This window comes from Postia placenta (genome assembly GCF_002117355.1).
Source record: "Postia placenta MAD-698-R-SB12 unplaced genomic scaffold POSPLAscaffold_8, whole genome shotgun sequence".
Taxonomy (NCBI): domain Eukaryota; kingdom Fungi; phylum Basidiomycota; class Agaricomycetes; order Polyporales; family Adustoporiaceae; genus Rhodonia; species Rhodonia placenta.
Window position 1 is genome coordinate 1,844,113 of NW_020169839.1, and position 25,861 is coordinate 1,869,973.

At 54.2% G+C, this 25,861-nt stretch overlaps 9 protein-coding genes across 9 annotated transcripts; 7 read left to right on the forward strand and 2 right to left on the reverse strand.

The window, feature by feature from the left end:
- Window positions 1–42: 42 nt before the first annotated feature.
- POSPLADRAFT_1047107 (hypothetical protein) lies at window positions 43–3,466 on the forward strand (the record flags this gene model as incomplete). The annotated part of the gene is made up of 13 exons (XM_024479210.1): window positions 43–248; window positions 301–399; window positions 462–565; window positions 623–691; window positions 748–805; window positions 858–951; window positions 1,000–1,086; window positions 1,134–1,253; window positions 1,305–1,633; window positions 1,684–2,006; window positions 2,060–2,161; window positions 2,218–2,285; window positions 3,452–3,466. 13 exons carry the CDS (start codon window positions 43–45, stop codon window positions 3,464–3,466), a joined length of 1,674 nt encoding a protein of 557 aa, XP_024338641.1.
- Window positions 3,467–6,283: 2,817 nt separating this feature from the next.
- On the forward strand, window positions 6,284–7,152 carry POSPLADRAFT_1047094 (hypothetical protein; the record flags this gene model as incomplete). The annotated part of the gene is made up of 2 exons (XM_024479206.1): window positions 6,284–6,545; window positions 6,608–7,152. 2 exons carry the CDS (start codon window positions 6,284–6,286, stop codon window positions 7,150–7,152), a joined length of 807 nt encoding a protein of 268 aa, XP_024338642.1.
- Window positions 7,153–7,406: 254 nt separating this feature from the next.
- POSPLADRAFT_1074686 (hypothetical protein) lies at window positions 7,407–10,067 on the reverse strand (the record flags this gene model as incomplete). Its single annotated transcript, XM_024482735.1, has 14 exons — window positions 7,407–7,496; window positions 7,577–7,651; window positions 7,711–7,724; window positions 7,787–7,944; window positions 8,004–8,148; window positions 8,205–8,409; window positions 8,478–8,584; window positions 8,635–8,731; window positions 8,781–8,961; window positions 9,013–9,066; window positions 9,122–9,233; window positions 9,286–9,670; window positions 9,728–9,880; window positions 9,934–10,067. 13 exons carry the CDS (start codon window positions 10,065–10,067, stop codon window positions 7,603–7,605), a joined length of 1,794 nt encoding a protein of 597 aa, XP_024338643.1. The 3' UTR covers window positions 7,407–7,496; window positions 7,577–7,602.
- Window positions 10,068–10,923: 856 nt separating this feature from the next.
- On the forward strand, window positions 10,924–12,184 carry POSPLADRAFT_1145536 (hypothetical protein; the record flags this gene model as incomplete). The annotated part of the gene is made up of 2 exons (XM_024485814.1): window positions 10,924–11,599; window positions 11,643–12,184. 2 exons carry the CDS (start codon window positions 10,924–10,926, stop codon window positions 12,182–12,184), a joined length of 1,218 nt encoding a protein of 405 aa, XP_024338644.1.
- Window positions 12,185–13,681: 1,497 nt separating this feature from the next.
- POSPLADRAFT_1047096 (hypothetical protein) lies at window positions 13,682–13,864 on the forward strand (the record flags this gene model as incomplete). The annotated part of the gene is made up of 1 exon (XM_024479207.1): window positions 13,682–13,864. The coding sequence occupies one exon, from the start codon at window positions 13,682–13,684 to the stop codon at window positions 13,862–13,864; it is 183 nt and encodes a 60-aa protein (XP_024338645.1).
- A 145-nt stretch (window positions 13,865–14,009) lies between these two features.
- Window positions 14,010–15,056, forward strand: POSPLADRAFT_1145338 (hypothetical protein; the record flags this gene model as incomplete). The annotated part of the gene is made up of 4 exons (XM_024485793.1): window positions 14,010–14,097; window positions 14,528–14,695; window positions 14,746–14,913; window positions 14,980–15,056. 4 exons carry the CDS (start codon window positions 14,010–14,012, stop codon window positions 15,054–15,056), a joined length of 501 nt encoding a protein of 166 aa, XP_024338646.1.
- Window positions 15,057–15,892: 836 nt separating this feature from the next.
- Window positions 15,893–16,300, forward strand: POSPLADRAFT_1034352 (hypothetical protein; the record flags this gene model as incomplete). Its single annotated transcript, XM_024477013.1, has 1 exon — window positions 15,893–16,300. One exon carries the CDS (start codon window positions 15,893–15,895, stop codon window positions 16,298–16,300), a length of 408 nt encoding a protein of 135 aa, XP_024338647.1.
- A 4,081-nt stretch (window positions 16,301–20,381) lies between these two features.
- Window positions 20,382–22,701, reverse strand: POSPLADRAFT_1145501 (hypothetical protein; the record flags this gene model as incomplete). Its single annotated transcript, XM_024485811.1, has 11 exons — window positions 20,382–20,551; window positions 20,606–20,750; window positions 20,815–21,019; window positions 21,077–21,183; window positions 21,253–21,349; window positions 21,405–21,585; window positions 21,640–21,698; window positions 21,743–21,858; window positions 21,914–22,298; window positions 22,357–22,509; window positions 22,574–22,701. The coding sequence occupies 11 exons, from the start codon at window positions 22,699–22,701 to the stop codon at window positions 20,382–20,384; spliced, it is 1,746 nt and encodes a 581-aa protein (XP_024338648.1).
- A 510-nt stretch (window positions 22,702–23,211) lies between these two features.
- POSPLADRAFT_1057614 (hypothetical protein) lies at window positions 23,212–24,525 on the forward strand (the record flags this gene model as incomplete). Its single annotated transcript, XM_024480940.1, has 2 exons — window positions 23,212–23,959; window positions 24,017–24,525. The coding sequence occupies 2 exons, from the start codon at window positions 23,212–23,214 to the stop codon at window positions 24,523–24,525; spliced, it is 1,257 nt and encodes a 418-aa protein (XP_024338649.1).
- Between the last annotated feature and the right edge of the window lie 1,336 nt (window positions 24,526–25,861).

Here is a 25,861-nt window from a genome sequence, read left to right on the forward strand (position 1 = left end):
TCTAGACTTTGCCTCTTGCGTTCACCATGGTTGCTCCTCCCGATGGTGCTGTTCGCAACAGCAAGCTGGTACTGCTGCTTGATTCGGGAGAGCTCACATGCGCCCTCAAGGGCAGCCTTGTGTCCACAGACATCTCCTCTGGTTCCGCAGGCGAACGCGGGTGTTTGGAGCGATGTGAGCAAAGCGTTCGAGACAGACACTTTCATAGACAGGGCAGCGGACCTTTTGGGTGGTGCCGTCCGTGTTCCGTAAGCTTTCGCTCTCGCTGTCATCCTTACTTACTCATGCATTGCACATTAGAACGGAGGTGTACGATGAGATGGGTTCGATATCTGAAGACGCTCGCTGGGAGGTCTTTGCCTCTTTACATGAGTATCTAGTACAGGCCTTTCCACAGATGTCAGTATTTTGGACAAAATATGTCGCCAAATGCGGAGTTTACATCTTTCGTTTATTGTCAGTCACACTACTCTGCAACTCACAAAGGTGAACACACATGGGCTTGTGTACACGTGGAAAGGCTCCGATGAGGTCCTCAAGCCCTTATTTCTGACTGCGCATCAGGGTACTGCCTATCTAAACATCTGGAACAGCATGTAGCCGCTCACTTACAATTGTGCAGATGTGGTCCCTGTCAATCCGGACACGTACGATCAATGGGTGTATCCACCCTTTTCGGGCCATTACGATGGTACGAGCGTGCCTTTGCTTGACCTATGATTCTCACATCACCCTCGCTACGCTTAGGAACATATGTCTGGGGACGCGGCAGCGAGGACGATAAAAGCGGCCTGGTCAGCCTGATGTGTGTATGGGGGTCTTCCATTTTTCACAACCGCTATCCTAAAAATCGACAGGACGGCAGTTGAGGTGCTGCTTGAGCACGGCTTCCAGCCGAAACGTAGCGTGATTTTAGCCTTCGGTTTCGACGAGGAGACAAGCGGAATGCAGGTGCGCACTAAGGTCTGTAGGAGGGCATGTAAATCTGAATGCACACAGGGTGCACTTGCGATCTCGGAGTTTCTTCTGTCAAAGTACGGCGAGAATGCGTTCGCAATGTTAGTTGACGAGGGCGGTGGGTGTATGGTCACTTCGCGAACGATAGGGCGTCTTATAATAGCCGAGTAGACCAGATTGAGAAGCAATATGGTGCCCTCTTCGCGCTCCCTGCGATCGCAGAGAAGGGTTATATGGATATTCGCATCGATGTCGCGGCGCCTGGTGGCCACTCGAGTGTGCCGCCCGCGCATACGGTGAGCATGCCTATCCCCTACCGCACTATCGTGAAGCCAACATGAATACAGGCAATCGGCATGCTCGCAGAAATACTTGTTCAATACGAGATGCATCCATTCGAAGTGAAGCTCAAGCGTGACTCGCCGATGTATCACCACGCGCAGTGCCTCGCGACATATGCACCGGAACTTCCAGGATTGCTACGCGATGCGGTGCTGGAGTCAGCCAGCTCCGATAAGGCTCTCCGGCGGGCACAGGATCTACTCTTCGAGGACGGTGTGTTCAAGGCATTGGTCGGCACGACACAAGCTGTGGATATAATCGGAGGCGGTGTTAAGTCAAACGCGCTGCCCGAGAACGCGATGGCATTGATAAACCACCGCATTGCAACTGAAAGGTGCGTCCGTCTCCGATCTAGTTGTGCATTTGTTACAACTTGAAATACAGTTCCGCCGCTTCCGTCAGGGAACATGCCACCTGCATAGTGAAGCCCGTTGCGGAAAAGTTGAAACTCTCGCTCACGGCCTTCGGAGTGAGCCTTACGGGAGCGCAGGATTCCCCCGCACATGGCGTTGTCACGCTCAGTGACGCGTGGGATCCAGCGCTTGAGCCTGCGCCGATCACCCCCACTGGTCCAGACGCTGCTCCATTTCAGCTTCTTGCTGGTACCATCAAGACCGCGCACCAGTCTCGCCGCTCGAATACTCAGCTTGCTTCCAGCAAGGACTCGGAGATACACGTGATTCCAAGCTTGGGGTCGGGGAATACAGGTGGGTGATTTACCCATCGCGAGGATCGTCGTCCTGGATTCACGATCCGAAAGACACGCATTACTACTGGAAGTTGACGCCACACATCTTCCGCTACTCTCACTATTACTCTGGTGCGGGGCCCCGTGCGAGCGGTATGCATACGGTGAACGAAGGTGAGCAATGGTACGTCTGATATGTCGCTGATTTTGTTTGAAATTTCCTGGTGTAGCTTGCCTGGCAGAGGGTCTCGTCGAGATGATCACATTTTTAACCGCACTAATCTTAAACGCCGATGAGGCCTCGTTATAGCATCATAATCGATTACCCTCTGTGGTGTTCAGCCATGCCCTACCATTTTATTACCGCAAGAGGGTGCCATACAGAGGCACGCAGACCCGCCATCGGTTGTGCGGATCTGCATTGCGCGTCCATCTTGACCCCACTGTTCTACTGTGGGGAAGAGATACGGACGCATCGCGTTCACTGCTCTTTACTCCAGATGCTCGAGCTGACCCGGGATAACTCACACATCATCCGAGAGCATCGTCAAACTTAGGTCACTACGAACGACACGTCCGTACTGCCGTGATTATATCTCATACTGTATGCGTATGCTGAGACCACAGGAGGGCGTACAAGTCTCAGCCCAGAGATCATGTGATCGCTTCAGTGTCATCGTCGTATACGATAGTCGCAGGCCCGCTACAATAGATGAATCAGTCAAGGTATCCGACTCCAAGAAACGGTGATCTCACCGTTTCTCCTCACCCTGAGATACGGCCAACGGTGTAGGATCAGTAGAACTTCCACAGGAATCATAGTACATCCACTTACGTTCTCCATCCACCTGATCTGTGCCTTCAACTCGGTCAGACCACACAGGAGGACGATCTTGAATACTAGTTCATAGTACAGGCCGCCGGGGCCGTTCCGTGTCTCCTTCAGCACATGTGACGTGTCCGCGTGTACGGTGCACAATGTAGAGAACATCTCTGCGAGCGTTCCTGTTAACAGTGTACATAGAAGCGATTAAATTATGGGCGACTTGCTCGCATCGACGTCCATCCAGTGCGGCTCTTTCAGATTGCCTCGGTAGCAAATAACTGTATCATTGATTTCGTTGAGATTCGCTGCCTGGTTCGTGTGTATGCAGTATGTGCCGGCACGCTCTTCGTCCTCGCTGGTACGTGTGCCCTGCGATACATACTGTGAGTGAAAAATTGCTCTGTTTATTATAAGATGCAGCTCGCCTTCGCAAGGAGTATATCAAAGGAACCTGGGAGTAGTTGCCTGCCCGACAGGTCTCTGAAAGCGAGCATGCTGCGCTGTATGTGCTCGGTATTGAACGGGTTGTAATAGACCAGCTTCGAAGTGCCGTACGTCAGACGCGCGATGCGGTACGAAACCCACTGTGCGAGGAAGTACGACACCGCACCCTCCGCGACCGCTTTGCTTCTGTGAAGAGTGATATCATCTGAGTTTACATCTGATACATATTTTTGTGCATAAGATGGAGCGTTAACGCACGTATGCCGGTCCGGTCGTGCGATGCTGACCCCCATCTGGCTTAGGGAGGCTTGTAGGTTTGAGAAGAGCCATGGGCTAGCGGCAAAACCACCGACGAGGAGAGCCATCTGTACTCGGCCCAGTTGTATGCGTATTCTCCTGCGGTAGAGACCGAAGTGCTTACAGTAGGACGACTCGTAATCGGCGCTGCCTGTTGCTGCTCTCGGACTGCATCCACGATAGCGTCAATCGCGGGCTGAAACAAGGATGCGACGTCTTTCCTGTGAGACATGTTAAGTTCTGAAGTGGAATAGGATGAATCAAAATCACCCTGCGAGAGTCACCTGGCCCCTTCGGATGCCCACCGCAGGGTCATGACAGGACATAGACCCGAACTTGATGTACGACATGTCTTTGTCGTCTTTGAAAATTTGCTTCGTTGACGTCTGAAAGTATTCGAGCATAGCTTTGATGTCTTGTTCATTGCAGTACCTTGAGCCTTTCAATTTTTCTTTCGCAGACTCCATAAGCAGTGAGTGGCAAGAAACATTCACAAACTGATACCTTTCAATAGGATGCTAGCGCGAACGTCAACTGTCGTTGCACCTTGCATGATGCCTGCGCATAACATAATGAATAGACATGAGACATGTCAAGCTAACACAAGCACTTACAGTCCGGCACCACAATCTCTTCGACAACCATAGGCGACACCGACGCGAACCTGTATGTACTGAGGTCAATCGTGCCACCTCCTGCATCCACAATTATCACGCTCTGACCATCCTGATGAAACGGATAAGCAGTTACCTAAGTGCAGTTAGCAGAATTACACTCACCTTCACAGACTCCGTAGCCCGTCCGCTTTGTACGCAAAAATGCAGACTCGCTTCGCCCTCGGAGACAAAGTGTACGCGAGCACATCCAGCCTCTTCGTCGGGGACAAGGCCGCCTTGAACCGCAGCTTTCCTCATCTGAGCTTGCTGATTGCCTCCCCAGCCATTTGGGTGGCCCAGGATGAACTCGATGTCCTTCTCGACTGACAGCCAGAGGCCACTGCCAGCAGCATGGGTCTCAATGATGTACTTCCGAGCACATGCATACATATATGCCATAAAGTCAGCAAAGACGTCAACGACAGTCTTCCGAAGTGGTAGGGGAGGCACTCTCGATTTTATGGCATCTTCAGACGCTAGTGTACGAGGACGAAGATGGAGCTTGAACCTATTGTGGTAGGTCATGCGTATTAGTATCTATCTGTACCAATATCTTGATGCAGATTTGCATACCATTCCACGAAGTGTAGATTTTGGTCTTCGGCGTCGAGGGCGAGACCAGGTAGAGCAGCCTCCGCGCCAACTGCTCTTACGGAACCATCAGGGTTGTAATACATAATTGAGGGAATCTTTGAGTTTCCCGCAGCGTTCTCTTGACCAGGGAACCTGTACAGAATATTAACACCGCATCGTGAATGCGCCGGGGTACAACTACACACCGAGTAACTCCTTGAATTTGCGGAGTCTGCCCAGGTTCCAGTAGAGCATATGCGACGCCGCTGTACGTCGTTCCGACATCAAAAGCTATCACAAGCTTCCGCGTACTGCCCTTGTAAGGCTGAAGGAATGGCATATCGAGGGAGCAGAGCTGAGAATTGGATCAATAAGGTAAGTTCAGTTTGCCGCGACCATTTAAATGGTCGAATACTTTCTTACTGTCGTGCGCGAACGCAGAAGGCTTACATGTGGCATGTATACGGAACATCTGGAGAAAGTACACCCGATGTGCTGATATGGAGCTCTTGGCTGTGTATCTGCGTAGGCGAAACAGGCATTAGTGACAAAGTTTGGATGTATAAGATTCACCACGATCCGCGAAATGAATCATCATCTCCGCCTCCGAGTATCACGGCAACCATCCTCGTGTATAAGTGCATCAATCCTCGTGTATCCATGCATTCATCCTCATGTGCTAATACATCGAACCTTGCGTACGAGGGCTACGCAGCCTCCCGAACCTAATCCGGCTCTTCACAATATCTACCGCGCTTCGATGCAGTATTCTGAACCTCTATAGGCCCCACAGCCCAAATGATCAGCTTATCATTGCTAAATAAATGCCTTCACATGGTTCGAGGGCGGCAAAGTAGTCAAAGAAGGTCAAATAGCTTTCATGTACGTGAATAGCAACAAGAAGCAAGCTCTTGGAACATGAGGCTGCAGGAATGTGGCCCTAGCGACGGCACGGGCGCGCAACCTAGTGCGTGAAAACTGAACAGCTCTAAGCGAATAAAGTGAGTGTTCATTCCGCCGACCAGTATAAGATGGAAAGAAATGGCAAGAACATGACTACGTCTGACTTACCATCTCCTTATCCTCCATTCCTCTGCCGCGGCTGAGTCCTCCGTCTAGTGGCTCCCTCAGAGCAGACATCACCCAATGCCTCCTTTTAGCGGCAGCACGGTCGATTCCTCGAGGTCTCATCCTAGACGCTCTGCGAACTCGAACCACCAGTATAATCATCGCCAGGAGGAGACACGCTCTGTGATCAGAAGACCGAATCGCCAGCCCACACAGCAGCAAGATGAGTTCGAAGCGCTGCGCTCCGAGCTAGCCCATGAGAAGGCGGAACACGCACGTACTCTCGCGCAGCTCAGCGCGAGGACCGCTGAGCTGCGCGCCGTAGTGATGTTCCGAGCCAAAATCGACTCTCACTCTGATACAGACGTCTTGCAGCTCGTCAAAGAGTTCAATGCTGCTGTGTTCCAAACGTCAGCACAGATGGCGAACGAAATGGCGGGTGGGCTGGGTATGGGGGCGTCGGCTGAGCTGAAGGAAGGGGTGAAGGAGGACATGGCGCACCGCGTCGGTGAAGCTACGGTGCAGCTATTGCTGCAAAAGAGACACGACGAAGATCCTACCTGCATTCAGATCGCCTTTCAAGCGTGTCTCATGAGGCACCTGAGCGAGATCATCGAGGCGTGGACTCTTCACCGTAAATGCAACGTGGACGACGGGCCCTTTGGTAGAGTGTATCATGAGATGTATACCCATGGTAAGTTAGCACGTATGTATCTGCCGGACTACCATACGGATTTGCTCACATCTGTTAAACAGAGGATCAAGCGGTGTCGGGACGCTGGCGCGCGCTAACTCGCTCATACCTCCGAGCTGTGTCTGACCACAACGGCATCGTCAAGGGCCAAACACGCCAGCTCGTTGTCCAGCTAGTTTACATTGCGCTTCTGGCAGGCGTAAAGGGTCCAAGCAAACAGCTCTTCGAGATGATCTCGAGCAGGTTCGGCAGCACGATCCGTTCGTTGATGAACCAGGCGCTTGATATCCGCAAGGTGATCGGCGAGGACATAATCTCGGGCGATTTCAAGTTGCTCCTTCCGTCCGACGTCCCATTTGATGAGTCGATGGAGGATGCTTATCCGACAGACGCGATGAGCAATGCGGAGATCCGGCAGGATGCAGTGGTCGTCCGTACCGCAGAGGTGGGGCTCATGCGCGTAGTGAAATCGGACTCAGAGGACTTGAACACAACACTCCTCCTGAAACCAAAGGTCATCCTCGAGCTCTCATTGAATGAGCTGAATGGGAACCGGTCGGAGCTTTGGGGTGCTGCAGAAGAACCGACAGAGTCGAATGGGCCGTAGGTCATCATAATCTGCTGTGACATGGGATCGTGGCGCACCATTATGTTCGGTGTTGTTTGTAGTACAATGCAGACTTTGCGCTTAATCTAAGTGCTCAAATTCTTCCTACTGCATTGTGCGATAGTATACTCCAGCATATTGGCCGCCGCCCATCAGAGTCAGTATCACGTAAGACATGTTTTCTTTTGGCTAGACACGGTGCTCTTGATTGGAGTGGTGATAAATACTACCAAGTAAACATGGTGCGACTCAGTATGGATCATGCGAACGTATGAATAGAGGTAATGTGACCACATCATCTAATTTGACCTAGCTACGGATGGCACCAAAGTATGGTCAAATTACTAAACCACAACAGTCGCAGGCGGCGGCGACAAGTAATTAGGTTATATATATGCATTGCGTCAGGGAAGGCTAGACGTACATGACTCGCAACTGGCAAAGGGAACATCAAATGACCGCTTCGGTGTCATCGTCGTACACAATGGTCGCGGGGCCACTACAATTAAACGCCAGTCAGCCGAAATACTCAAGTTCGCAAGGTCATGATCGTCTTACCGTCTCTCTTCGCCCTGAGGAATTCGACAATCGTCTCATTAGTGGGCTGTCACAGGATTACGACGGAGCTGCGCACATTCTCCATCCAGCTGATCTGTGCCCTCAGCTCTGTCAGACCGCAAAGCAGAATCACGTTGAAATCCTGGCTATAGTACGGGCCGTTTGGTCCAATTTGCTTCTTTTTAAGCACGTGCGATGTGTCCGCATGCACGGTACACAGCGTCGAATACATATCTGTGAGGTACGTCCTTAGCAGTGTGGTGAGGAATATATTGAAGCGAAGCACGACTTGCCCGGCTCAACATCTGTCCAGCACGGCTCCTTCGACTTGCCCCGGTAACAAGTAATATCCGCAGCAATAGCGTCGAGCAGGTTCGCCTCAGGTGCTTCTCTGCGGTACGCACGGGTCACCTGCTCGTCTTCTCGAGTGCGCGTACCCTAGCAAGCATCATGATGAGCAAATACACAGCAATCTTCCGCAAGTCCCATGTCACCTTCGCGAGAAGTACGGAAAAGTGCCCTGGAATGAGTTGCTTTCCTGATGGTCGTTGAGAAATGGTAGAACTGCGCTGTGCATGGTCAGGTGCCGAGGGAATGTACTGAATGCTGCACTTGACACCATATGTCACACGCGCGACACGGACAGACACCCAGTTGTCGAGATAGAATGACACAGCACCCTCCGCGACCGCCTTGCTACTGCAAAGTGTGATCACATGTCAGTCGGCTAGGCGCTATGTTACTTTGCAAACAAGGAATAAACGCACGTGTGTCGATCCGGGCGCGAAATATTGAGGCCTATGCCGCGCGCCGCGCTTTGTAGCCGTGAGAAGAGCCACGGACTGGCAGCAAAGCCACCGACAAGGAACACCATCTGCGCTCGATTGATTGCATGCGTATGCTCGCTACCTGGGAGGCACGTACTTTGGGACGACTTGTATCAGGTGCTGCCTGTTGCTGCTCCCGAACGGCATTCATAATGGCATCTATCGCAGGTTGGAAGAAGGATGCGACGTCGTTCCTGAGGGAGATCATAAGTCATGCAGCAAAATAACATGGATTATAATCACCCTTCGACGGCCAATTGGCCCCTTCGTATGCCTACTGCACGGTCGTTGCAGGACATAGACCCGAACCGGATATATGACGTCTCTGTGTCATCTTTGAATATTGGTTTCGTTGATGTCTGAAAGTACTCGAGCATAGTTTTGATGTCTTCCTCATTGCCATATGCAGAGCTTTTGAGTTTCTCTAGCGTGGACACGTAAGAAACGTGAGAGCAGAAGAAATGGGAATTGAAACCTTGTAGAAACGCATGAGCGCGGACATTGACTGTTGTCGAGCCCTGTATGATGCCTTCCAGCAGAGTGACGTATAAACACGTGGGCGCTAAACGACCAAGCACACTCACAATCCGGTGCGACGATTTCCTCGGCAGCCATGGGCGACACAGACGCAAACCTGTAGGTACTTAAATCAACGGTTCCACCGCCTGCATCTAGAATGATAACACTGTGCCCATTCTGGAAAACAGTGTGAAGATCGGGCAGCAGATCGGTCAGTGATGACATTCACCTTCACAGATTCGGTGACCAGTCCACTTTGCAGGCAGAAATGCAGGCCCGCTTCACCCTCCGTCACAAAGTGCAGGTGATCGTATCCAGCCACGTTGTCCGAGATCAGACCGCCTTGTACTGCTGCTTGCCGCATTTTCGCCTGCTGGTTTCCGCCCCAGCCATTCGGATGACCGAGCACGAACTCAATGTTCTTCTCAACTGTGCTCCAGAGGTATTCGCCATTTGCATGCGTCTCGATTATGTACTTTCGCGTGCATGTGAACAGGTATCGCAAGAAGTCAGCAAAGACGTCTGTGACCGTCTTCCCGAGTGGGAGGGGAGGAACCTTGGATTGAATGGCATCCTCTGATGCTAATGTACGAGGACGGAGGTGGAGTTTGAACCTATTTAACCGGGTCTATATACAGTCAATGTAGGAGAGCAGAGTTGGATTAACACACCACTCTACAAAGTGCAAACCTTCGTCTTCAGCGTCGAGCGCAATACTAGGTAGAGCGGCCTCTGCGCCAATCGCTTTCACGGAACCATCAGGGTTGTAGTATAGAATTGAGGGGACTTTCGAGTCTCCTGCAGCGTTCTCCTGACTGGGGAATCTGTCGCAACGATCAACGCGACGTCGTGATTGTGCCGGCACCCAACTACACACCTAGTGACACCTTGGATTCGTGGTACTTCTCCAGGGTCTAGGAGGGCATATGCGACGCCACTGTATGTTGTTCCGACATCGAAGGCTATCACAAGCTTCCGCGTAGGACCCTTGTATGGCCGGGTGGGTGGCATGTCTAAAGAGAACGTGAAAGTGTAGCAATCTTATTATATAACTATTTGAACGTTAGAAGTTTGATTGAGTTTAATGAAACAGACCTATGTGTCACGAGACACATGGAAGGGGTCTCTCCAACCCAGGGTCTGGGGCTTTTTCCGCGGGAAACTGGACGCTTTTGATGCTGTCCGGTATCCCCGTGTATTCGTCTGGTAGAGCTGCGTTTGTGAAGCGGAGCCACGAGTTGTAAATATGACGCGGAAGTCAGGGAGGCATACCGCATGATAGATCTTCTCAAGTGGACCTTCACTGGGATGAATCAACACGTCTATTCCAATTGTCCTCACGTATCACTGCGGTAAACTGATGAAGCTGTTTGTTCACACTCATGTGTGTGGAAGTATAATGGCCCCACCGCAGTCTAGCGCCTTACAAGCCAGAGTCTGAGTGCCGTCGATCCCAGTCCATCTCTGTAGCATGCCCGAGTCTCTGACTCCACTCCCCACCCACTACTCACCGCCAGGAAACGCTTCTAAGCTCTTGGCGGCGATGCCATTCAGTTGTTCCCTCAGCGGTCTTCGGCGAATTCTGAGTAGCTTCTCCTTGCCCAACCTCTTCCAGAATGGTACAGTAACACCATTAGATCCTGAGCAGACACGTCTCATTCAAACATAACCAGGCCAGTGGCGAGAGGCGCGGGATTATATCAAGACTTTGGAAACGAGAGTGAAGGAGGAGGCTGAAGCGCGAAGCCGATCTGAGAAGGACCGGGAAGAGGCCCACAAGAAGAACGAGAGTTTGGGAAAACAATTGGAGCATACGCGGCGTGAGACGGAGGAGGCACAACGTGGGGCGCAGGAAGCACAGCGTAAGATGGAGGAGGCACAGCGCAAGGCGAAGGATGTGCAACGCGGGGCGGCGGACGTACGGCGTGGGACGGATGAGGCACAGCGTAAAGCTGAGGACGCACAGCACGGGGAGGACGCACAGCACGGGGCGGATGATGCACGGGCGCAGGTCGCAAGACAAGAAGAGAGCTTGCACCGCCTTGAAGAGACGCTGGCGCAGGTCCAGACGGACCTACAGACCACCAAGCAGCATCTGGACGACCGGGAGCGGCAATACACTGCACTCGAAGCCGCGTACCGCAAAACCACCCATCTGCTCGAGATGCGAACTGCAGAGCTCCAAGGCGCACAACGGTATCTCACCAAGACGGATGGGCTGTCCGACACGGAGGTCCTACGCGACGTCGAGCGCATAAACGCGACTATACTGCACGACGCCACGTCCATCGCAGACTCGGTGTCATTCGAGCGGTCGGCAGATCGAGCGCTTCCAGCAGATCCCACGGCCCTCACGCAGCTGCTCGGCGTACGGATGGTTGAGCTCTTGCAGAAGGTCTCCCATCATGGCGATCCGTTCTGCGTCCAGCTCGCACTGCAGGCATGTATGGCGGCGTTCGCGAAAGACGTCTTGCCGATGTGGACGACGCAATCGGAGAACGACGCCTTTCTCGACACAGTATATGCTGGCATTTGGGAGCACGGTCAGTCCCCCTCTACGTCGCTGCATATTGGCACTCACCTCAGCTGCATATGAAGAGACTCAAGCGATAGCCGGCCGGTGGCGCGCTCTCGCACGCTCGTACCTGCATGGACAGCTTCGAGAACGAGGTGCTATCGCGGAGCTGCATCACTGGCTTGCCGCGCTTGTCGTGCAAATACTCCGCCTGGCCGGGGCCGCTGGCACAGAACAGGAGGTTTCCCATGTTGTCTCCGTGCGACATACAGAGCGACTGCGCTCGTTCATCGACATATGCATCGATGTCAACAAATCAATCGGGGAGGGTGTTCTATCCGCCGACTTCAAGGTACTGTCAGTCGACTGCGGCTCCGGGTTCAACGAGGACATCATGAAGGACGATTATGGAAGTGCAGTAAGCATGGGCACGGGAGAGGAGGTTCTTTGCATGGTCGCGGTGGGTATACAGCGGCTAGATAAGCAAGATGATGGGCAGCGGAGGGCCATAACGTTATTGAAGCCTGGAGTAGCGCTTGATAGCATAACGAGCGAGCTCACATGGGAGGAGGATTCATCCGAGAGGAAAGTGGAAGGTCGATCACCATCTTAGGCCTAGATCCGGCGCTTATGCATGTTGTCTCTGACACGGACATCGGGTTTGCAGCGAGCACCATTTGAACATATCAGGGTCGCGGTAAATGTGTCAATACGTGCATTATATCTGTCGTCCTCATGCTCCTTGTCTAATTCTAAATTTAGCTGTAAGCAACAATAAGAGATTAAATTGGACGAGCCTGAGGATAGACAGCGTATCGAGGCGATGAGAGGTGCTGCAGATGTTCTGTCTTTGACTCCGCTCCGCGATGGCTACACTCATAGGTACATGTATATCCAGAGCCTGCGTTGGAAGTTGACAGAAGTGTATTACGTTCTGCTCACAAGAGACTTAGTACTCCTAAGTACTGGTTGGTGACAGTAGATCGGCCGTATCGACTTCGTCTTATAACTGGACGCTGAAATGATCTTGGTCACGTTTGTCTTTCTGATAAGTTAATTTATGATTATATATCCTCCAACGAAGGAGATAACACAAAGATTCGCAAGCAGCGTACCGTGCAATCTCTCCGTCCGTGTCCAACTATTACAAGACACGTGTCTCCAAATTATATCGTTGTTCTAGCCCGTGTCCATCTATGAAATGTTGGTATAACTGCATAGAAATAGCGTCAACAACAGGAGCCGTAGATATTTCAAGCGAAATGAGGTGCTGTGCGAGTTTCAGAACACCAAAGAGTTGAAGTCTGTAGGCGCTGATGTATGATCGGGCGCTCGGGATCTTCCATCTCCTCACCTCCGCTTCTATGTCGCGTCCATTCGCCCCTTGAAGAGCGCAAACGCACATAGCCCTGTCTCACAGCCACGGATACGGGTAGTACATTCTTTTTGCCCACCGCGATCTACTTTCTGTGTCTGCAGTCCGCCGAGACAGACGAGGTAGCGTTGCGTGATTTGGTGATAACACCATGCCCTTGTTGCTTGCTAGCGAAAAATATCCTATATTACAGATGAACGAACTGGGACATTACTACTGAAGGTCTGCGTGATCAATAACTATGTTCTGCCTGATTTATCCTCACATTCCAGACCACATGCCAGTCGCACGGCTACGATCTGATTGCACTTGGTTCCACAGTTCATGGTTCTACAGCAGGTTGCACACCAATGTGATGCACATGCTTGATAATAAGATATATATGCAACTGCATACTGACAACCAATCAGCAGTGGCCCTGGCATACTTCATCTCCTCCAAGTACCCCCGCTTCACTTCATACAGGCCTCAAATTATAGGCACGGAAGCGACAATCACAGTACCGTAATCCAAGCAGATGTTCCACACTCTTTCCAACTGATCTGTTCGTGAGTATGCTGTTTATGAACACGATGCCCTGCCTTATCCACTCCCCAACAACAAAAGGCGCCATCCGTGCTTTTCGGCGACGGTGCTCCCGTTAATTCGAAAGTCCGTCGGCCAGTAGATGATCAGGTAAGGGAGAAGCGCCGCAATAATGTACACCAGCTGATAACAAACAGCAGAACAATCAAGATGGCGAGAACGGCGACGATGCGAATCTCTCTCGGGCGTCTTGCGATCGTTCAAGGCTGCGACCCCGAATCTGACGCATGCCATTGCGCCGGGATCAGGCCGTATAATGGAGGAAACAAAGCAAATACACTTCTCGGCCACAAACGTAACCTCGTCTCACCGATGTGTACGGGTATATGTTGAGTGAGCAAAGTGACAGAAGTAGTCGCAGCGTGAGCCTCGATCTTCCTCGTTGTACACAACAGAATGAGGTGTTATATGGTAGTCAGAGTTGACTGACGAGAGGGGGAGCGGAGGTGAGAATATTACTGAGGCTGCATATAGGACGATGCCCGCAGTGAAGAAGAGTGAGGATGCGGCGAATTTGGGTAGCATTGATGATCAGTCGTCGAGCAATGACGACAGCAACCATTCAGGTAAGACCGTCAGACGTGATAATAATAATTATACTTTCCATGGACTCACCCCCGAACCTGTCTGATTGAGGTCATGAGGGAGAGGCTTGTATACTCGCTCAGCTATGCCATAACGGAATGGTTCCTGGCGTGAGCAGCGCCGCAATAGTCCCATTGCGTTCCGATATATCGATAAGCTCGAATACATGACGATAGTGTTCTTCTCATGGGCCAGTATGTTGAAACATGCGGTCCAGAACGAGCTCACAATGTTGGGCACGATAGTAGCCTGGGGGCCGGAAGCCCTCTCATAGTATGAAATTGATTGCTCACAATGTACCTACCGCCGCACGCGATTGTCCCTTGATACAGGCATCGCTGCGCCCTTGGACAAACGCGCTTGCTGACCGAATCTCCGTTGCACCAACACAATACGCCTTACAGAACGCAGGCATGAGATTGACGGATACGCGTGGAACGAAGCTCCGGCACGCACTCAATGTGCGGTATCGCCTTCGTAAGCTATGTGTGGCACCATCATTTGATGAACCACATTCGACTTTGTGGGCCATCTTCGTGCACCACAGTCAATGTGCGGTATCTTCGTGGACCACACTCGGTGTGTACCGTCATCTTCGTGGGCTCTATGAATATCTTGGACTATAACAGGCATGGCGAGCGGTGCACATTGGAGCCAGGAGAATAATCGGAGGTCGAGCTGTCAGGAGCGAGCCCGCGACAGCGGGGAGGCAGGCAAGAGTCGCGACCAGAAGGCGCCGATACTAGCGTTGATTCGGCAAGGGTCACACAGAGAGCACGGCCGACAAGTCAGGGTCCGTAAGCCAGCCTGAAGTTCATCAACCGTGAAGAGTCTGTACGTATGATGGATGACAATCTTACCAGGGACGAGCGGGAAAGAAATGATGCCGCCACCAAGCAGATATACGAAACTGGGGTCGAAAGAAGAAAAACGGCAATGACAATGGTCCGGCCGGAAGCTGGCGCGGCATTACACAAACTGCGAGTTAGTATCTGCAAGAGCCCGTTGGTAAGAAAGCGTCCGTTAGTACTACAATGGCCGTGTCGCGGTCTTGACCTCTGCATCAACGTTGAGGAGCGGCATCTATCATGTTCAATGGTCGGAGATGCGCAGTGAGGACTTGTATTCTGCATGGGTTCTTCTCGAGGCCATGCGCCGCGTATCGCAGCAACTTACCCGAATACCGGTGCCTTGTCCTGCAATAGTGGCCGCCGCGAAGACGCTAACGGCGGTCACCTGCCGGTCGCTTCCTCCGGACGCTGGAAATACCGCTGGATGCACCTCTCGCCCATTCCAGAGTATTGCGCTCCAGGGAGGCTGTTGTCCGACGGGCATGCCTCGTTTTCCCCAGCCTTTGGATCTTGGCCCACATTGCTCCACGCAGGGTCCTCGCATCCAGTTGTCGGGTGCGGCTCAACCATTCTGAGGCCACAAGCTCGCACCTTGAGGGTCAGGGAGTGCTCTCGCCTCGTTGTTCCAGGCTATTCGGACCTGGTCCACATTACCCCACCCAGGGTCCTCGTATGCAATGGCTAGGTATGGCTAAACCGTTCTGAGGCCACAAGCTCGCGCCAGCATCCACCCGGCTGCACATGACACCAGCTGTTCCAGCGTTACCAGAGTGCATAAAAGGCGTCCTCTTTCACCTACCTTGGCGCGACAACGCGTCGTTCTCGTCCATCGCTGCATCTTCAGGTAGGCCCCCCTCGTCATGACAGAAAGTATGCGACTCTCACGCCTGTCTGCTAGTCTCCGACTACTGCTTCACAGGTAATCATGAGCGGACGAGCAGCCGTGGAGTGCCGCATGCTCACCGCGCACATGTTGTACAGGATGTCCTCCACGGCGCCAGGCACGGTCACCACGCCACCGCCGTCTGTGGCGAGCAATTTCACCGCGACGTTCACCATCACGGATGGTGTCACTACCAGACAAGCGACGTACAACGGGAATCTGTCGGCCTCGACGCAGAGGTTCGACTCTGAGCCCAATGGGGCGACTTTGACGTACAGCAAAGTCCCCTCCGGAAATTGCAGCCACGAAGGCACCGTCGGTGCTGGGAACATCAACCTGACCCTCACTGATCCCGATGGTATCAAGTACGTGGTCGCGGGGAAACTCAAGGACGGACCTTCCACCAGTAAGTCCGTCTCCGGCAGCGGGACGTGGTTGCTTTCGCTTTAAGGCGCTGGTGGAGAGAGAGAGAGAGAGAGAGAGAGAGAGCGCGCTGGTGGAGCAGTGATTCAACTCACTCAACAGTCGCTCCGCACGATGTATATTTACGCGGTTCAACCCGCCAATTTGGCAGCATGAATATCTGTGACGAGGCCGTGTCCAGGATGGTCATGTGGCGAGATGACACACTGTGCTAGCGGATCCCAGATCTGCAGGTTGGTAACGACAGGGCACGACCGTATGAATTGCCCGCTCGTCCTTCGCTCCGTTTTCGCGCCGGTCGATCTGAATCGCGAGTGCTGGAGATCACGCAAGGCGGTCCGATCCGTGCACTGGAGGCTGCTGTGCACGAGCGTCTCGCACGCGCTACACAGACACGCGGACGGAATTGTAGCCAGAAGGGAGAGACACCGTCCGAGGATGGACAGTCGCGCTGTCGACGCCATCGTTGCCGATTGCAGCCTTGCGGAGGATCGTGGCGCCCTTGGGTCCGCGCCGCAAACCCAACCCAGCCTACGCCATACACGCAGCCCGAGAGGCACAATCGGCGCCACGGGCCTCATACCCGCGTAGAATAGGGCACCCGCGCCGCTCTGACGCTGGTACGCGCGGGCGACGGCGAACGACATCCCCAGGCCCAGGATATCGCGCGCCGCACACCGGGGCTCACCTGCAGTACCGTTCGCGGTCCGCCATCTGCCCCGAGGGCCCCAGCCGACCAAGATGCACGATGCACGATGCACGATGCGCTGCTCAGTAGTTGCAGAAGGATCCGCTGCCGACGCTCGTGCCGCACTGCATGCGCGGGTACGCGCAGGCGAGTGTGGGGGCGTGGGGGGCGTGGGGGCCGCAGCAGGTGCGCCTCGGGCGGCTTATGGCTGGGCGGGACGCCGATCGCGTACGCGGATTCTGTCGTTCGCGCGGCGGTGTGTGCGGGCGGCCTGCAGCGCCCGGTGCGACGGCATTCCGTAGCGTCTTTGCGAGGAAGCCAAACGAGACACGCTCCATCTGGGCATTTCAGATTCCGTCCACGCGCCTGCCTGCCAGAGGCGTTCACCACTCACTAGTACACCGAGGGACGCGCGCCCACAGTCCACGGCGCGTAGCTCGGTCGTGGGGTGGCTTGAATGGCCATCGGCATTGTTTTCACGGGCCGATGGAAATTGCCTACGCGCGCGCAAGCGGTCAGTGCGCGACTGGTTGAGGTCGAGCGCTGAGCTTCAGGCAGCGGCGGCACGTCCGCGCGTGGCACTGGTCGCGGTGCGTGAATCCGTCGGCTTCGGCGGACGACTGTGGCGTGAGCGACACTGGATACGCGGCGATGGTGGACACCGAAGCCGCACGTGCGAGCAATTCCTCGCCTGCACATAGCGATGTCGTGCTGTGCACCGCGATTGGGGCAGCAAGCAGGTGGCAGGATGCTCTCATGCACATGACGCGTTTGCCACGCAGAAGGGACGACGGGTCTATCTGCCAGCCGGCGGGTTGGTCCTTCCTCATCAGGCTTTGTGCCAGACTGATCTGACGCTGGGACGTCAGACGGCTACCATTGGGCTTGCGCTAATAGTCGTTTTGGTCGCCCGATCACCGGGGGTTAGCGCCGTCAAGATTCAAGATCAGTGAAAAGCAGGCACTAGGCCGCGGAGCTTTTCAGAGATGATCGGGGTATGACAGGGTCGTTGGCAGCCACCGGCGCGGGCGGGCGGGTGCGCAGGGAATAGTGGCATATAGCGAACATGACGGGTGTCTACTCACAGTACTTGTGGCGTGCCAGTGACATGTCTTGCGCGGAGCAAGATCGAGATCGATTCATTGCCGGCGTTGCACGGCTAGGTGACGATCGGGGCCCGGATCACCCGTGCAGCCGAATCGAAGCCTCGGGCGCCAAACGCAAGACATGTTCCTGCCCGCTTGTCGTCGTATGCATCCTGACTATTTGTCCTTTTCCTCTTCCTCGTCTCTGCTCACCAAACTCTCCCCTCGCCGCCAGTTTCCCGGCCGCTCCGTTGAGCCGTAGCACACAAGTGGGCGCTGCCCTCGTATGCGGCTCCCTCGCGTGCGCTGCATACCCGTGGGCGAACCGCACAGCAGGGCCTCGCCTCCTAGGCGGCTCCTCTCGCTCCCCGTCCCACTATGGCTCACGCTGGGGGTTCCCCGTCCACCCCCTCACGCGGGCACACCTTTTCGGCGCTGTTTCCCTCCGCATCGACGAGGCCGGACGTCCATATGTCACAAAGGGGTTTGGGACATGGCCAGCACCCCGTTGCGTGATCGTGCGCCATCCTTCCACCGCTCGTCGCATGTTCGCGGCGCGCTGCCCCGCCCCACGCGCCGAAGATGCCTGCACAGATGCCGTCGCAGATTGGCAGCCGACCGCACATGCATCAGTGCAGATCCACGTCTTCGTCGGAGCAGCGGGCGCCGACCAGGACACTCGCACCTTTTCCGCCTTGTCACCGAGCGCTCTGCAGTTGAGGGCCCGCCGACGCATGCTTGAGGATCACGAGGGCCAGTACCGTAGGTCTGCGGCGAGCCGCCACTGGAGACACCGGCTGCGCGCGGCGGACTCGGCAGGCGGCCCTGTTGCTGAAAATGGGCGCGGTGCTGCGTGGCATCGCGAGCACGCTGGCGGATGCGGAGGACCCGTGCAGGCGGATCGCAGAAGGTCCCGGTCGTCGGCCGCCGCCGCCGCCGCCGCCACTACACCAGAGAGAGGCGCGGGCCCGGGTGCGGTGCTGACGAGGTGCTCGGGATAGACTCGGACTCGGACTGGCCGCGCCGCCGTCCTGGAAGTCAGCGCTCAGCTCCTGAAAGGCGCGGAAACGGGTTCTGGGGAGCCGTGGTCCCGTGCGTGGTATGTACAGGCTGTCGTCTCGCGTGGTCTCTGCCCCGCGTGTCCTGTGTCCTCCATCGCCCCGCCCCGCCCCGTCTGCTATCCGCCGGTGTCTCGCGACTGCTCGTCGGGCGTCCGCATGTGCGTGCCTCGACCCAGTGGGTGCGTCCCGGCTCTCTCTGCGAGGAATCGCGCCGCTGCGTGGCATCCCAGCTCGACTCTTGACTCTTGACTCCTGACTCCTGACGCTTGAGCATCCGCGACGGGCAAGGGAGCCCGGAGAGGCCATGAGCGGCTGCGGACTGACTTTGTCGTGGCTGCCGACAGCTATCCCAGAATGCGAGGCGGGCTTTTTTGGCACAGAGAGACGGCATGTGCAGCGCGCAACCCGCTCTGGCGGTCCTCGCAGCGACGCACACGCGGAGAGCACGCCATCACACCGTGCGCACACCCACAGCCCATGGACTGTGTGGCAACACCACCGGGTTCCATCGCGCCGCGCCTGCGAGCGGATGGGTCGTACTGGAGTCGTGCTTCAGTGCTATTCAGTGCGCCATCCCCGCATGGCTCTGGTGCGTTTCTCGGGTCGGCAGCATTGGCCGTCGTCCCTGCGCAGAGCGTACATCCTCAATACCAGCGAAGGGCAGGCCTATCATCATCATGCGCTTTCCATGGCAGACAGCTGACACGTGTTCTTGGTGGATTTCTGACAGGGATCGAGGCTGAGGATGATAGGATTGTAGCCAGCAAACATATAAGGAACAAAGCGCAGACTCTATACTCTGTTCCTTGCGTGTTCGCTACAAAGCGATTGGTGTACACGCGATCACGTGATCTACTACCGTAAATATCGACTGTACACCACACAGGTGTTGTCGGGCCTGTTCAGGGCAAGTGCGAATACAGAATGCTCTTCTCAAGGCATAAACACAATGTTCACCCGGCTATCAGACTCATATATCAAGGGAGCGGCCCAAAGTATCACACACATGGATACCAAAATAATGCACGATCGCGGCGTGTCCGGGCATAGGACATCTCTGCCTGTTTCGCTGCGATATAAGAAAACGTGTGCGCTGCGCTGAAAGGTAAGTCAATCGCTTCTGCATCGTCGTCGTACACGATGGTAGCGGGCCCGCTGTGGCATCCGTATTCACAATGAGCAAACGTGGAAACACACGCGCAGGATGGGCATCGTACCGCTTTTCCTGGCCCTGTGTGGCAGAAGTCAACGTCAGGCACACTGCTGAGAGCACACTAGCCGCTTACATTCTCTACCCAGCTGATCTGCGCCTTCAGCTCCGTCGGGCCGCACAGCAGAACGACCTTGTATTTCAGCTCATAGTATATGCCTTTCTTCCCCTTTTGCTTTGCCTTCCCGACCCGCGATGTATCTGCGTGCACTGTGCACAAGGTCGAGAACATCTCTGCGGTGCGTGAGCTTCGTCTTCGTAGCAGTTATAGCAGTGCGTGATGCTCACCGGGCTCACTGTCTGTCCATGAGGGTGCCGTGGACTTGCCTCTATAGCATGTAATCTCGACAGAGATGCTGTTCAAAGTCGACGCCTCACGCGCTTCACAGAAATACTTATACGAAAACTCTTCGTTTTCTTGGATACGTTTACCCTGGTAAAGATTGCGATACTCATTCAGCCGAACGGAGGGCGCGCTTGCAACATCCCCACCATACCTTTGGAAGAATCACAGAGAAACGGTGCGGGAGGACTTGCCCCCCTGATGGCCCTGAAAACACACTGTCTCGCCGTTTGACATGCTCTGCGTCGAAGGGAATGTATTCGGTGATGCACTCGACGCCGTACGTGATCCTTGTGACGCGGACAGATACCCACTGCTCGAGGTAGTGCAGGATGGCGCCTTCTGCGACCGCCTTGCTCCTGAACATGCGGGCAGTGCGTTAGTGCGGATGCTGCCGAGCGGGCGAGGCCACTCACGTGTGGCGATCCGGACGCGCGACATTCAAGCTGCTGGCGCACAGCGCGTCCTTCAGCTGCGAGTACAGCCATGGGCTCGCCGCGAATCCGCCAACCAAGAATACTGTCTGAAACAACCACGTTTCGAGGATCGATGGTCCATCATCATCATCGGGATCATTCTAGACGACACATACCGTGAGTGCACCCGCAGCCGTTATGGCTTTGGATTGTTTCTCTACAGCGTCAACGATGGCACAAACTGCAGGCCTGAAGAACGATGCGACATCGCTCCTGATAGAATGTCAGTAAACTGTACGGAGTATATGACGCGTGCAAAAATAAACACCCTGCCAGGATCAGCTGTCCGCGACGGATCCCGACGGCAGGATCGTTGCACCCCATCGATCCAAATTTGATATACGCAGACTCTCCTGCATCTTTGAAGATGGGCTTCGCCGACTTCTCGAAGGCATCCATCATGGTTCTGATGTCTTCGTCGTTTCTGTAGGTGGAGCGCGCTAGTTTCGCTGTCACAGGCTAAACGAGTGCTCCAGCGAATAGATAAGAATGAGCCTTCATACCTTGCAGGAAATTGCGCGCTCTGACGTTCACAGTAGTGGATCCCTGCATGATGCCTGGTCTGTGCTCAACGCAAGCTCAGGAGGATGTGCGGCATCAAGATACATACAGTCAGGGGCAACGACTTCCTCCACGGACATCGGGGAGATGGTGGTGAACGTATACGTGCTCAAGTCAACCGTTCCCCCTCCCGCATCCACGATCATCACTGTCTTCCCGTTCTACAAGGGTACGTTAGATCGTTCGGGGCAGGCCTCACATAGCGAACAGGTATACCTGAACGGTCTCCGTGGCCAGTCCACTGCGGACGCAGAAGTGCAAGCTGGCCTCGCCTTCGCTGACAAAGTGCACGCGCGAGTGCCCTGTCGCAGTATCGGGGACAAGGCCGGCCATGATGGCGGCGCGCCGCATTTTTGCTTGCTGGTTGCCCTCCCAGCCATTCGGATGCGTGAGCACGAACTCGATGCTGTTCTCCACCGACTTCCATAGGCTCTCCCCATTTCCGTGTGACTCGGTGATGTATCTCCGTGCACACGCAAAGAGATATCTAAGGAAGTCGGCGAAGACATCGACGACCGACTTGTTGGGCGGAAGCGGCGGCACTCGGGCCCTAATGGCGTCCTCTGATGCTAGAGCACTGGGACGCAGGTGTAGTTTGAACCTGTGTCAAGACATCGAGTCAGTAATGCTCTTGGCTCAGGCAAGGGAATAAATCATACCACTCGACGAAAAGTAGACCCTCGTCTTCCGCGTCCAAGGCGAGGTGAGGAAGCGCAGCTTCTGCCCCAACAGCTCGGACGGAGCCATCGAGATTATAATACAGAATTGAGGGTATCTTGGAGTCGCCTGCAGCATTTTCCTGGCCAGGGAATCTGGCAGAGGATGTCAGGTAGTCTAAGCATGTACTGTTGACAGCGGGGTCTGCTCCGCACGAACCTAGTAACGCCATGCACTTGCGGTACCTCTCCGGGGTCGAGGAGCGAGTAGGCAATACCACTAAATGTGGTGCCTACGTCGAAGGCGATAATCAATTTGCGGTAGGGACCTTTGTACGGTTGCGCCATGGAGGGGGGGGGAAGCGACAAGGACGATTTGGATATAGAAGTTAGCGTCAAACTCTCAACGGCTCTGCCTTATAGCTGTTTATCAACAGAACGTGCTGTTCATCGTGCCGTACAGGAAGAATGGCTCGTGGATTGCAGAAATGGCAGTACAGTAGACATATCGTGTAAACGCGCGGGTGCTTTCCGGCCAAGAAGTGACGACCAGGCAAGGAGACGATCCTTCTGACACTGAGAGTTTATATGGTCAGCACATTCCTCAAATCATTCATGGCTGCATGAATCGATTGCAACGTGGGTCGATCCCCTCGAGAAGCGGGTGGTTTACTCTCGCATATCGCGACGAAGGAGGCATCACACTGCTGTTCGGTTCAGCACGAGGCCAGTTGAGCAGTTGAGGTAGACCGCATACTCCGATGAACTAGCTTGTAGCAAAATCTGTTCCTCTCCTCCTATTTTCTCGATATTGTGCGCATGGTCTTTCGCTATTCTCGTGGTGTTTATAACTTCTTTATGGCTGCAGCACCTGGCGGCATGACTGGCAACCGCATCGACGGACTTCCGAGCACCGAGGATGTAGTCGCAGATGTACAGCGTGCGCAATCACCAACTATGGCACAGATCACTTCTCTTGAAGGAGAGCTGCGTACAGCCAGGAAAGAACTAGAGGAGTTGCAGGGAAAAGAGGAACGCTCGAGATCAGTCATACAGTGGTTCCAAGCAGAGCTAACGGAGTCGCAGACGTACGCCAAATCCATCGAGGATGAGCTACGGAAGTTCTCTGGCATAAAAGAACAGCTACGAGAGGAAAGACGCCTTACACACAGCCTCGGGCAGCAGCTTGCCACTGCGCAGGCAGCACATTCTAATACAACCGCCCTATTGGACATGCGTAGTTCCGAGCTCAAGGATGCGCAGAGATTCCTCACTAAGACAGACCCCCTCTCCGACGCGGATGTTGTTCGCATGGTCGAGCACCTCAACTCGCAGATATTCCAGGCGGCCGCCCGCATCGCAGACTCCGTGAATTTCCCGCACTCGAATACAGCACGTCATGGGTCCCGCGCAGGACACCTCGTCGGTCCAGTATTGGCCAAGCTCCTCCAGCAGGTGTCCCACGCCGACGACGCATTCTGTATGCAACTTGCGCTGCAAGCAGGTATTATTGCTTGGACAAAATGGTTGCTCGAGACCTGGAACTTCGATCCTCGCGGAGACGAAGGGCTGTTCCATGATATGCACGCTTATATCAAGAATAAAGGTCAGTGTCAAGGCGGCGTCCTGAGTGGCTGTACTTACATGGCTTTTAAAACTGCAGAAAGTCAGACTGTCTCGGGAAGATGGCGAGCGTTAGCACACTCCTACCTCATGGCTCGTCTGTCCGACGCCGCGCAGTCAACTCTTCTGGACCACCTTGTCCTGTGTGTCGCCGATCTCCTCCTCGCGTCTGGAGCGGGCGACTGCTCTGAACAGGCCGTCGCATTCATACGAGATCGCCATGGCGAACCTCTACGATCTATCATCATGGCGACCCTACAGCTCAGGACGGTGATGTGGGAGGACATAGTCTCTAGAGACTTTGAGACAACGGCTGTGAGCGGCGGGGAGAGATTTGACCACGAGTCGATGAAGGACGACTTCAATAGTCAGGCGAGAACACGAGAAGATATAGGTGGAAATGTGTTGTGCACCACCGGGATAGGCCTCGTGAGGTCCGAAAAATGCGAAGGCCCTGAGGGTGCGACCCGGACAGTCAAGGTCCTCTTGAAAGCGGCAGTTGCCCTAGAATCCGTCGTACACGAACTGAGCCTAGCTGCGCACGCGTAGACTTTAGAAGAGGTGAGCTGCAATATCATCACTAGATTTTGATTGAGTCAGGATCGTAGTGATAGTTCGCCATTCAATGCAAAGCTAAAGCAGCGTCCCAGATATACATTCCACGTCTTCCTTTTCTTCGGAGAATTTAGGTACAGAATTTGGAAAAGCATTGTATCAATTTGTATGTGCCTAAACGCAAAATGTCAGTGGTACTTGGTACTCGCGATGTTGACCGAATGAGAATGCTTCGTTATATTGAGCGTCGGTCACTTCCAGATACGAAATTTTGCGGATCAGATACTATCTGGGTGCATATATGCGCCTTCAATGAGAATCTAGGGGAGCACACATGGCAGCGATAGCGTGCTAACGTGCATCAATGTGGCAGGACTGCCTGTGATTGCAATGAAATGAGCATTGTAGGATAGGGATATCGAGACGCATAATGGAGACGCGAGCCATAATGTAGACCGGCCATTGCAGATAGCATGAATACGACGTAAGACCTCCGCGCCTGGCCTCTTTCCAACCACGGCACTGAGGCGCAGCCTAGCCTCATGCAAACTTAACTCAAGGCAACTTGTTGCCAAGGCAAGCATGTCTTGTGCTAATCTGCATGAGAACATTAAATTGGGGGAAATGAACCCGATGAATCCGTTCCGTTCTCACCTTCGCATACATCCCGTCACGACATCCAGCGGCGGCGATGATTGTCGTGACGGCTAACTTTTGTCATGTATGTCTGATAGACTATAACGGTACCACCACAGAGACATAGCAAGCTGTAAAGAGGCACTTCCCACATCTCGGCAGCATCGCGCACAATGCTCGGACACAGGCTGAAGGCCCCGAGAGGTGCGCATGCGTAAATAAGAGCGCGAACCACATACAACAAGATATTGTCATGTAAACAGAGCTCAATATATTGGAACAAGGGTGCGAACGGCGCGAGGCGCGTTTGTCCACGGGCGTAGCGATGCCCTGAGGGACAATCGCGTAGCGTACATACATCGCGCGCGGTCGTTATATACTACGATAGGGGCCTCCGGCCCCCGGTTACTCGCGCATTCGAGCTTTCGAGCTCGTTCCTGACCGCGCGGGTCTGCGCATTTCAACACAATAACCCTGTAGATATAACGCTGTCCGTATAAGATTCACAAGAGAGGGTGAACGATGGACAGAATAGCTCTCGTCAACTTGGAGTTGGTAAAGAGGCTATCTAATCTGATACCGAGATGTGGTGTATTTGGCATTGTTCTCCCCTAGGATGTATTTAGCGCGCCTTTTTATCAAGGTCGACTTTCGCTTACTCCATAGCTGCGTGTATGCAATCCAGACTTCTCTA